Here is a 12,544-nt window from a genome sequence, read left to right as displayed (position 1 = left end):
GATTTTGTCTAACGAGTTGATTGGAAAAAAATTTGGAAAGTGCCAACGGTCGAGAAGGCATAAAGGAGTATTTAAAGAGGCCTCTCTAGTTGTTCGATAGGGTGCGTGAAAGAAAAATTCCAAAGTTTGAAACTTCCCACTTAGTTGTTATTTCTTACACTATGCTCATATTTGTACTCAAAAGAGAGAGACTTACACTGTGACTTTGTGAGAGCAGTAGAGACTCTTCACTAAGAAGTCGAGATCGCAAGATTGTAAATTCTCTTTTGATTCTTAGTGAAAACCAGGTTGTCGGCGTGAGAGAATGGACATAAGCTTAATCTAAGCCGAACCACTATAAATTTCGAGTTCCTTTTCTCTTCCTTGAACTCATTTACTTTATTTGTTGCGATATACTTTTGCGTTTGAAATTAGCTATAAAGTATCATTCATTCTGCAAAGTCTGTAGTCAACCAGACTTAGGTTAAAAGTAAAGTTTTTCATTGCATTTCAAAAAATCTGTTTTTACACATATTCACTCCTCTCTAGGTGTTCTTACCAGCCCTTTCACAATTAACTAGGTCACTAAAATTTAGGTGTCAATAATTGGTAGATTGAATGTTCCTGACTTGAACAAGGCACGATTCAACATCATAACCATTGGCTTAATCACGTTAGACATGTGACCGACAATGTGATTAGCCAAATTAATGTTTTGCTCTTCAAAAAACCTTCTCATGGTGGCCACCATATGAGGGTTTAGTGCAACTTCTTTCGACTTCTCTTTAGTGAGACGTTGGAGAAGATAGGGCTTCCTTCTGCCGTACAGTTAATGGTTGAGGATTCAGAGTATGTGGCAACTTCATTCCCAATTCATAGGTTGTTATTACTGGGAGCACTGCCACTGTTTGGCTCGTGTTGGTTTCTAGTTCTTGCCCGGGCAACTTTCTCTTATCAACAAACTAGTTGTACAGGTGCATCAAAAAAATATTACACCCAAAAGTGTCGACAAAGCACCTTTCAAAATGTGGATTGATATAGAAATCAACAAGGATGTAAAAGGTGCATGTTGATTCTTAGATAGGAAACGACGATTGACGAGAAAATTAAAGGTAAGAAGACCAAAAGCAATCGTGGTCAGGCATGTAAAAGGATACTAAGATGTAAAGATAACAAGAAGATAAAATTCAACAATTGGTGTTTAGAAATTGATTGGCAGTCTCTTACTCGATTTACAATCCCAATTTTTATAGCTACTAGTGACAGTTAATAACAGTTACGTTACAAAGAAAGTAAATAACATTATACACGACCCCTAGAATTCAGCAACATGTATTTATAAACGATTATCAAAAAACCCACTCCTTGACTATTATGGTCTCATCACTCGCCCTATGTCAACAATTTCTGTCGTGATGCACGATTATCTTCTCATTCATAGCTACCAAGGTTTCGAGAAGAGCAGCTTTAATGTAAACGCACGCAGCATGGACCAAAAATTGACGGAAGAAAAGAACACGAGAATCTGTTCACGACAGCTTAGTATAGGACAGAATGAAAGGAGGACGAAGAAACCAGCCCAACCGAGACGCAACAAAAGACGCAGACGAGAAGGGGGTTGTTGAGAGATAATGTAGAAAGAGATAGATTGAAGGGCTGAAGAGATTTTGCGTCACGAGAATTATCCTGCCTGAACTGATGGTTTTTCAACTTCTGACCTCGGATGCAAATTGAAAAGTAGCGAGCTTGCGAATATTTCTCCGCGCATCTCCAGATTCCACGTGCATTCCGAGACAAAACCTCTCGTTCTTTCAGATGGGGACGACCCCGTTAACGTTGGAAAATCCGATCACGGCCCAACGCACGTGCTCGCAGGTTCCCCCCTCTGCTTTCTCCGGGAGTGACGTCTTGTCACGTTCGAATCCGCCACCTCGCGAGCTGAGGATGCCGACAATTATACGCTGAGAGTCTTGCCATCAAGCGTCAAATCTGGCGCTTAAGGTGAGCATTTATTCGCTCATTTACGGACAACAGTTTGATCCGACACTGCCGGCGCTTGTCGGGCCCCAAAAACGGAATCTTCCTGGGCTCGGCTTGCTCTAAATGCTTTTCACTTCGAGACCTAAAATTTCTACATTGGGTTCGGTCCCGTGTCCATTATGGTCATCACCTTATGTTGTCATTTTATAAGGGAGGCTCGCCATTCACTAGTTGCTTGTATTCATCAAATGTCACACCTTGACTCTAACAAGATTAAGGAAATAACGCGGTCATCCCTTCGTCCAAAAGACGTAGCTTCAAATACAAATCAACAGCAACATGTTATCGATATATGATAATAATAATAATAATAATAATAAGTCAACAAGTTGATTACAATATCAAGATTTTTATAATTCGCAAAAATAATATGTACCAAAAGATCCTACTACCAAAAATTCTATACTGACAGTGCTCTCGTTTTACTTGTGACAAGCAGGAGAACCTAAAAGCATCTAAGATGAACAATGGGAGTAACCACATTTTAATAAATAATACAAATCTCTTTTAAACAGATAGAACATCTATTATGCATATATATAAACAATACCATAACTCGATATCCCAAATCTTAATACACACAATATAAAAACGAGTTATATCATTTTAGTAGAGGTTTATACTTATTTGATCAATCAACAATATAAAAAAAGGCATCAATGACCAATTTCATTAATCAATCTCTATCACATGTTAATGATTCATTTCATTGATCAATCTAATAATCAACATCTAATTATCATCATCCTTAATTTCCCATGACAACAGCGATCAAGATTCTTGTTAGCTAGGTCTTCACTAATATTGATGGTGGCTTGGCTCACAAGGATATTATGAAATTAGTATGCATACCGACAATCCCCTCAATGGATTCAAAGTATAGCAAGAATGAGAATCAAATGAAAACTCATCTCAATAACTCACAAATCAAATTCATGATCTATTTCATAAATTGATTTTACAAACCAAATCATATAACCTCTAACAATTTAATTTATCAAAGAGAATGCATTTATTAAGTATTTCACAAATCAATATTTATAACCTTTGGCAATTCCTTTCATAAAGCATTTAATCATGACATTCACAAATGATCATTACAAATTATTTCAAATAATGCTTTCCAATGCCTTTTCAACTAACTAAGAAGGTAATAAAAGCTCAATCTGTCTTTACAAATAAAATAAAATAAACAAAAGCTCAATCTAACTTATGAAATAAATATGCTCTTTCGTAACTCATGCTATATCAAACTTTATCACTTTCCAGATATGAGATTGCAAATTCAAGGAAGAGATTAGTACCACTTACCTGATAAAGTTTATACCAAACCATGAAAGTTATCTCGACCCGATGAACTTGAAATCCTATCAATTAAATAATAACAGATATCAACACTCAACTAAGCAAATACTATTTCAATGTCAAAATGTTCATCATAGGTTGACAAAGAATCTTAGGAAAAGCTACTCACAATAAATAGTCACTCGCACGACGAATGACCACTCGCATTACGAACTGTGTCACGTAGTATCTTTGTCATCGAACTTTGGTTCATATGAGTTTACTATTAAAAAAAAAACGTTTTTGAAGTACTTAAAAGACTGTTAATTTGCCGGCCCAAAATATAGTCAACAACAGATGAAAACTCAGCACAAAATGCTGCTAGTTGAGTTACTGTATAGCATGACTGATTTCGAAAAAATCAGTATCCCTCAAACAGGAGGTACAGATTGCAACATGTGAAATCCTCATTATCACCATTGAACAACTCAAATCTCGACCGGAGTGTCACTGACGCAGCCAACACAGCTAGGGCAATAGTTTTGATTCCTAGAACAAAAACTAACTGGCGAGAGGAAAAACAAGGAACACTCACCAATCACAAAAACGAGGAACGCTCAACAATCACATGCAAAAGACGTATTACGGCATCAATCAACGTTTTCCGACAAACCGCCACCATTTCTCTCCCTTCTTTCTCTCGATTACTCTTTACCCACTGCCTATGGCTCATTCAAAAAGAGCATAGTTTCTTCTTACCGACACACCTAAGGATACAATGCAGAACTATCAATCTCCTAATGTTTCTCCCCTTCTACTTCGCCCCGCATTATTGTACAATTGAACAATCTAGTCACAAATCCCCCCTCCTGATTGCTAAAACACCCCAGAAGGGGAACCAGAGAATGCTTCACGAGGAACCCGATTTTGCTTCAGTGGGTCTCCGCAGCATTCGAGTGCGACCAGTATTCCTTAACTAGCTGCCCGAACAGCGAGTCCTCTCTTTTCACCAGCTTCATTGGCTCGTCGTACTCCACTAGCTTACCTGCGATACAAGAAACGACATCAATGAAGACGTGGAGATTTGAAATTTTGATCCTAATATTGTGGCAGGGTACTTGGTTTCCAGTGATCAATCTAAGTGAAGACTGAGCTTAGGGAGTGGAATTCACCGTCACTAATGGCAAGGACCTTTGTGCAGTCCATTACCGTCGGTATTCTGTGAGCCACAGTGATAACCGTGCAATCAGCAAATTCAGCACGAATAATTCTCTGTAAAATCAAGTCGGTCGCATTGTCTATCGATGCAGTTGCTTCATCGAGCACCAGTATCCGGCTTCTCCTCAGAAGTGCGCGGCCCAAGCAGAACAATTGCCGTTGCCCCATGCTCCAATTCGACCCATCTTCCACAACTGAAAAATGAAGTGTGGCCGCCATAAGTTTTCACTTAAAACACTATCAAGAAGCAAGTTCATGGCTTCAACATAGATCCTTACCCATGGAGTCGAGTCCCTCTTGTTTCTCCTGAACCGCCTCTTGGAGCTGGCACTTCCCAAGAACCTGTTTATGTGCATTACCTCGAGTTGCAAACATCAAGAGTTTCTAACACATATATTCCAGGACGAAGAGAAAAAGGGTTTACCTCCCAAATTTCTTGGTCAGTGTGTTGAGACAAGGGGTCCAAGTTATATCTCACTGTCCCATTGAAAAGAGTGGGCTCTTGAGGTATAATCCCGAACCGTGACCTGAGATCGTGAAGCCCAATCTTAGTGATATCGACACCATCTACAAGAACTTTCCCTCCTGCAGGCTCCACTAGGCGGAATAGAGCCCCAATCAAGGTTGTCTTCCCACTGCCAGTTCGACCGACGATGCCTATCTTGTGTCCTCCTTCGAAAGTGCAACTGATCCCTCGAAGAACAAGGGGCGTATCGGGCCTATACCTTATCTGTTTTGCATCAAGATTCAGTGATCTGACCGTGCTAATTCCATGAACTAATCAGTGGGAGCAAACGTTTACCTGCAGATCAACAATCTCGACTTTCCCCACAGATGGCCAGTTGGTAGGAGGTCGGCTTTCTTCTATTAGGAGAGGGGCTTCACTTGGTATGTGCATGTACTGGTTAAGCCTCTCCACTGATATAATATGATTCGCCAGAGTGCATTGGTTTTGTATTGAGAAGACAAGGGATACATTCAGGGAGAGACCATAAGATAATGCCATTCCGATGAATCCTGTCACAAAATTAGGGGCAACCACAACAAGGCTTTAGTTAGCTGATCTATCTTCCGTCAGATTCCAGTTGACTAACCATAAAATATAAATGCTCGTTCATAATCAAGAAAGGTAAAAGACATATACTGACCAGGGCTAAATGTTCCTAGAGGAAGCAAAACCATAGAGAGTGCCGTGGAGGACAGAACAGCAGCACTAAGTATTTCTAGACGCTGTATCAACCATTCATTGGCTGCGAAACTGTGGAAAAAGGGACTAGCATTCTCATCAATAAGATCCAGGTTCTTTCTAAAGAACCTTTCCTCCTCTTCAAAAGCTCTTATGGACACTGCCCCTGCCACTGACTCGGCAAGATGATTTGCAACATAAGACTTGGTCGTGCCATTGAGTCGCATCAACTCCTTCGCAGATGAAAAATAGTATCTCTGTAGACCAAGTTCAAGTTCGATTAGGTTCTAAACGGAAAATAAATGAACACAGCACACAAACATATCCACTGAAAAACATATGCAAGACAAAATGAGGATTTCATAAAGGAGTCATGCTTCCATGTGAAAGCAGAAGATTGTTGTCAAATCAGTATAGGTTTATAACTTCACTAGCAAGACAAAGTTCCTAATCAAACTTCAGCTTGTGTTAGGAATTAGGAACTGAGTCCACATCTCTTCAGTGTGATAAATGTTTCAGACTTTTGATCTTGTAGAGTTCAATGGTAGAATCAAATGTTCGCAAAAAAAGTGCAAGTACCAATCTGAATATTTTATGCAACCATTAAATATTACTGAAGATTCCCTCTTTTGTTGACGTCCAAGTGTCCTCACAATCAAATCTTTCTTGGATGACTTTGCCCACAATGGCTTGTAACTCATTATGCTGTTAATTTATATTTAGACTTACTTATATTTTGGACCAAATAATGCCACAGGAACAACAAAGATGTAGCCAACCCATATTAGGTGAAAAACAAAACCAATTCCTCTTATCGTGTTTCTTTACTGCTAACCGGAAGTATTGCAGAACTGCAGGAACTAACTGTCACCAACTCATAAGTTTACCTGTAACTGAATTGCGAAATATATCATCGGTATCGACACAAAAAGGACTTGCCACGTAACAACCGCCAGTACTCCAAGATTAGCATATGTATTGCCTGTGGCTCCAACAGCAAAAACCATACTGAATGGGACATCGATATCCACAATGCTGAGATCAGCAGAGACCTGCATGAGAAGGACGAGTTTATATACACGTGATATTGGCAAATGCCTTTCATTCTCCATAATAACTTTTGAGACACTTACCCTACTAAGTATTCTCCCCAGGGGTGTTGAATCATAGAAAGACATTGGTGCGCGGAAGAGGGAGTTTAGCAGCTGAGAAAAGAGAGATTTTGACGACTGAAGGCCAAGAACAACTACAAAGAGCGATCTAGACAGCAAAAACAGCAGCGAGGAAAACCCGATCACCAAGTAAACTGTGATCAAAAGCAATGTGCTAACTTGAGGATTCTCCACATTTGCTGCCATCCAGGAGTTTTGAGATATTTGACAAGCTACAAATATAACTTGAGAAAGACAGGCCATAGCAAAGTATATATAGCCTTTATTCTGATTCAGATATTGTAGGTATGGTTTAAACCCTGTATCTCCAATCTCCCTCTCCTCTTGTTTGATCAATTGACTGCCTATTGGCGCTTTCTCTTGTTTCCCTAAGTATGTCTTCTTAATCTCTTGCAAGGATGTTCCCTGTTTTGAGGAAGAAGTGACCTCTGCAAGTCTTTCAGATCCAGCAGTCTCTTTATGCGCATGGACAAGGTCTTGAAACTCTTGGCTCGAGGCAAGTAAATGATGGTAAGGAGCGGCTTGCAGGATTTCTCCATCTGCCATCAACTGTCATAAAATTGTTAGTAAGGTCTCTTCACAGGGATATGTGACAAACTTTGTTTGAGTTCGCACAAGAAAGCATGCAAAAGTCGCCGACTACAAATGACAGAAAACAAAGAAAGATATCACCCGCGATAATTTAAGTGGAAGTCAACAGCTTCACATTGAGACAATGAAAATATACTAACCAGGACACAATCAAATGCAGGAAGGAAATCAACTTGATGAGTCACCAGTAGGACTGTCTTTCCAGAAAGTGCTTCCACAATGTATTCCTGCAAAAGACAGGTCAGACTTGATCAAACGGTTGAGACATTGCAAGTATTGCAGCATATCAAAATATAAATAATTACATTAAATAGGCTGGTAGCAGTATGTGCATCTACAGCACTGAAAGGGTCATCTAACAGGTATATGTCGGCGTCCTGGTAGAGAGCACGAGCAAGTTGAATCCGCTGCTTCTGGCCACCACTGAGATTAACTCCTCTTTCACCAATTTCAGTGAGGTCGCCATAGGGAAGCAACTCTAGATCTTTCACCAATGAACATTTCTCAAGCGTCTCTCGGTAACGCCGACTATCCATTGCAGAACCAAATAAAATGTTTTCTTGGATGCTCCCGGTCTGGATCCATGCATTCTGAGAAACATAGGCGATCTTTCCATAGACTTGAATCTGAAAATTGGGTGGACAAGTGAATTAGCATCAAATGAATAACCTTGAAATCTGGGAATTGTTACCATTAAGAAGGTCTGGGACTGAAACATTAACAGGGGACAAATTCTACTCGGGGCCATTTGAATAAGTTCTTTTCTAGGCCCATCCAAACAAGTTCAGAGTACAGCAAAAACAAGGAGGAAATTCAGAACTTACAGTTCCTTCAGTATTTGGAACTTCTCCTAGAATTGCTGCCAAAAGGGTCGATTTTCCAGAACCAACTTCTCCACATATAGCGACTTTTTCACCAGGCCTGACTTCAAGGTTAACGTTCCTAAGAGTGGGATTCAGTGACTTCCCTTCCCATGAGAAACTTGCTGACTTTATGATAATTGTATGGTCTACCCTCTCAAAGTTTCTCTTCTGCCTGACATTTCTATTCTGCAGCTCCGGAGCCTCAAGAAACTTCACAATCCGTGTCAATGCGACCTTCGCTTGGATTACCACACCAATCACATCAGGAATAGAGCGGATTGGGTCCTGAACAAGGCGCAACGTAGCCACGAATGTAAAGACGTTATTAGCGCGCAGAGGAATGTTTAGGAAATAACATGCCCCAAATGTAGCAGCTGAAACCAGAACAGGCGAGGACCAGAAAAGAATACTATTATATGCCTTCCGTAGCTGCACAGCTGATAACCATTTGTATTCCACTGCCCTCAAGCTTTCAATGACACTCTTAAAATGAACTTCCCAACCATATAATTTCAAAACTTTCATGTTCACTAGAGCCTCAGTGCACGCCTTCAGCCTCTCATCTTGTGCTGCCATAAGTCTAGTCTGAAACTTATGCTGCAACTTTGCAAGCGGTGTATTACAAAGCACTGTAATAATGATAACTACCAAAGATGCAATTGTTGCCAAACCCACAGCACGAAATAGAATCACAAGTGCGATGCAGAGCTGGAGGCTTGTTGTCCATGTCTGATGAAACCAAAAAGGAAATTCTCCGATTCTATAAGCATCAACACTCACGTAATTCATGATCTCACCTCCCGAATGCATAAGCCGAGCAGCATTGGACAATCTCAACTGTTTCCTATAAATGGCTGCTGATAGCAAGGACCTCACTTGCAGACCGATAAGTCTGCTCCTGAAGTACCATTGCCTTTGAGCTAAAGATTCCAAAGACTTTGAAAAAAAGAGAGAGATTGCCAACACATAACCTTCGTGCTTAAAGCTTTCTTTTCCCTCGGCAACCTCAATGAAGGCATTGAGAAGCAGGGGACCGGCAGAAATAGTGAGAATTTTCAGAAGTGCGAAGAACCCAGATATGATGGTCTCTCTCCACTGGCAAATGATTATTGTCCTCAAAATAGATGGTGGTGATGAAGGGTCTGCTATCTTTTGTCTGTTCAACTGCTCCAAGAATGATGCATAACAATTTTCTGCTCTATCAGCCTCCCGCAACTTCGGTACATCTTCTTCCTTGAGAGTCTTTTCTCTTCCTCTTTTCATCAGAGAGTTCAACCACCAAAATGACATTCTGTTGAAAAATCCAGCTCTGGCAAATGGAGAAACTTCAGCAACTGTATCGGCTTTGCCACTACCATTGGCCTCTCTGGTCAGTGGAATATACAGATCGCCTCCATTTGTAACATTATCCTTATCAAGATCTTCATATCCCTTACAAGCACAAAATAACAAAAGAGATGCTCCAAGGAATGAAAGAATGTCCAAAGCTATCTTAAGAGAGACTTCTCTGCTTGTTATCGCAGTGAACATAGATAAAACGCAGAGCACACCTGCAAACAAGAAGGCAAGAATGGCCAATAGCCGCAAAGGCATCCTTGGGAGATCTCTCATCCGAAGACTACCAATCAAGCCAATGAACAACCACGTAAAACCTTGAAAAACGGCTGCTAACCACCGGGTGAGCGGTAAAGCAGTCTGCATTTGTCTCAGCTTCTCTTCCAAAATCCAAATGCCCAAACCTAAGTAGATTAGCCCGACAAAGCCATTCACTATGGCCGATGCTATTTGCAACTGCGAGAGCCTTAAATACCAAGATGGGGCGCGGACTGACTTTGATGCTGACTTCCGAATCATACTAAACAAAAGCAAGGCCAACAGAACAATGGTGAAGCAAATGACGAGGATGTGGTTGATACAGGCAGAAGGATGACCGAAAGACAAAATGTTGGGTGTGCAAGTTCCTCCGTCTGCATCTGTGCAGTCGGATTCCCCGCAAAACACATCCCATAGATTGCCCATCATCTTCTACTTGCTCTCTTCTTGCCTTTGGACTCTGTCACGCGCCAAAAAGGACCACTCAATTAGAGAGGAACATTTCGATGTGAATCTTTGATAAAACTGAAATCTGACAAATTGCAAAAGGAAAATGGCCACAACATCAAAACTAAAAAGAAGCTCCTGAATCTAAATGAGCCATAAAAAATACCAGCTTGCACTCTTCTTGAGGGAACAAGTATATATTATTTATATCTCGCAAGTTAAATATGCACGTGAAACTTTGTCATAAGTTCTTTTAAAATGTCCATCAATATCTGCTCAGATCCATCAAAAGTTTGGCAAACAAATAGTGTCCAGATTTTCTCAAACACTCCCGTTGACACATAAATAGAAAAAGAACCAAATACACGATTTTACTGGGCATATACCTTGAATGGTCCAGAGGCGACAGCTTTCCTCTAGGCTTTATTTCACAGAAGGGTTTCTTTCTTCCCCTGAAAGAGCTCGTCCAGAGAAAAGAGAAAAGGTTTTGCTTTTGCTGCTTCAGAAGTCGAAATACTCGTGAGTTCCACCGAAACGTTTCGCTCGCTCTCTCTCTCTCTCTCTCTGAGTCTTCCCCTCTTTTTCAACAGACTCGATGCTCCAACAATGATGAGGAGACTTCGAAACCAACTTGGATTCAACCGCCGCAAGGCCTAAAATACAGAGAAAAGAAGGATTGTCTCCGCGAGAAAACTACAAGTGCTAATAAAGAATCCCATGACGGCGACGTCGCCGACGCTTGAAGAGCAATATTGGCAGGAAACTCCAGAAACAGCATCAGAATTTATCCATCCATTTTTTATATCGTGAAGCCAGAAGCACAGGAAAAAAATCAAAAGGGCGAGCGCCAACCAGGAAACCGCACGAGACCCGAAATCGCTGCCGACGAGAAGCGTTCCGTGGCAAGCGAAAGGAAGTCGGGTCAGCGCACCTTTGTTTCGTGGCCCGTCGCTTTCTCGCGTGGTTTATTAGAACTTTGGGAGGGTCTTACGTGTTTTCTCTGCGCGTCGCGGCGGTGTTATATAAAGAGGAGGAGGGCGTGAGAGCGTCGTGCGTCGCGTGATCGCGACTTGCGAGGCGAAGTAGAAGGCGAAGTGTCTCGCCCTTGATACCGTCACTGCTCACGTCGCTCTGAAGTGGACGGGTTCTTCGCGTACGTGTGGCTCTATTTCATTTCTCTCTCTGCAGAAATATAATAAGACGTGGCTCTTATGTCTCGCGCTCGATGAGGTTGATGTTTCATTCTGACATTATTGTAATCTATGTCAATAATAATACGCATCTTATTTCAGACCTTTTTAGTCGGTCTATATTCGATTTTCAAATGCCGTATTGATCTTGAGTTCCACCACCTCCTGCCAAACTTGATGGAGTGCTCTCCAATGATGTAACCCGATATCCATGGATACCCTTGTTTAGATAGTTTACATGAGACTGGTTCCACCAATGATTACACTTTCAAATAAGTTGATACTTTTTGAACATGATATTTTACATGAACCTGACATTTACCAACCCCCAAAGATGACCAAGTTCTTTTAACCGACATGATTTGACATAAAAATCTATGTTAAGTGAATACGCAATCGACGAGTGAATCGATAGCAAAAATACTTGTCGATGGTCAAAACAAATGAAATGATGATCATAGTATAGTTCTTGACATACTTGAACGTGGAAACCGAATGCAATGAGGATGTCAATTGATGGTTGAGTCCAATGGCAGCTAAGTAGTTGTAACTGATCGAAAATAAAGGGAACATGCTATCACAAAATACAATTGTGGAGCTTGAAATAATGGAGATACTGATCAATGGTTAAATATAATGACAACCACGGAGTGGTAACCATTTATAAATAAGATTTGACATGCGATCATGGAGACTAAAGTCATGGATATGATTACAACTGCTAATTTAAATATTAACCACCTGTAAGAGGTCACATCATATGATGGGCTGTACAAGGCCATGTCGCATCATTATAAAAGAATTCTAACATAAATTGTGTCTTTGAATTTAATAATTTAACTTTCCGATTCCTGCGTTTCCTTTCCTCTATAGTAATGAGTTTTAGTTCTTTTTCACGTGTTCTACTTCCTGTTCAAGCCACGGACCCGATTCAATAAAAAAAAAAAAAACCATTGATCATCTTTTAGTGAACAGTATTTC

At 40.6% G+C, this 12,544-nt stretch overlaps 1 protein-coding gene across 1 annotated transcript; it reads right to left on the bottom strand.

The window, feature by feature from the left end:
- Nucleotides 1-3,679: 3,679 nt before the first annotated feature.
- On the bottom strand, nucleotides 3,680-11,363 carry LOC104447898 (ABC transporter C family member 10). Its single transcript, XM_010061643.3, has 12 exons — nucleotides 10,760-11,363; nucleotides 8,295-10,386; nucleotides 7,776-8,096; nucleotides 7,611-7,697; nucleotides 6,841-7,428; nucleotides 6,595-6,759; nucleotides 5,670-5,964; nucleotides 5,324-5,538; nucleotides 4,946-5,251; nucleotides 4,800-4,863; nucleotides 4,476-4,715; nucleotides 3,680-4,348 (listed from the first exon to the last, which is right to left on the bottom strand). Exons 2-12 carry the CDS (start codon nucleotides 10,353-10,355, stop codon nucleotides 4,236-4,238), a joined length of 4,455 nt encoding a protein of 1,484 aa, XP_010059945.2. The 5' UTR covers nucleotides 10,356-10,386; nucleotides 10,760-11,363; the 3' UTR covers nucleotides 3,680-4,235.
- Between the last annotated feature and the right edge of the window lie 1,181 nt (nucleotides 11,364-12,544).

Source organism: Eucalyptus grandis, chromosome 1 (genome assembly GCF_016545825.1).
Source record: "Eucalyptus grandis isolate ANBG69807.140 chromosome 1, ASM1654582v1, whole genome shotgun sequence".
NCBI classification, from domain to species: Eukaryota; Viridiplantae; Streptophyta; class Magnoliopsida; order Myrtales; family Myrtaceae; genus Eucalyptus; species Eucalyptus grandis.
The sequence above is the reverse complement of the archived record's forward strand: the minus strand, read 5'-3'. Positions and strand labels throughout refer to the sequence as shown.

Coding starts and splice junctions, on each gene's coding strand:
- LOC104447898 (XM_010061643.3), bottom strand. CDS start 10,355: ATGATGGGCAATCTATGGGATGTGTTTTGCGGGGAATCCGACTGCACA. Junction 8,097..8,294: donor TTCCAAATACTGAAGGAACT/GTAAGTTCTGAA, acceptor CCCAATTTTCAG/ATTCAAGTCTATGGAAAGAT. Junction 5,965..6,594: donor ATTTCGCAATTCAGTTACAG/GTAAACTTATGA, acceptor CTTGGTCTACAG/AGATACTATTTTTCATCTGC.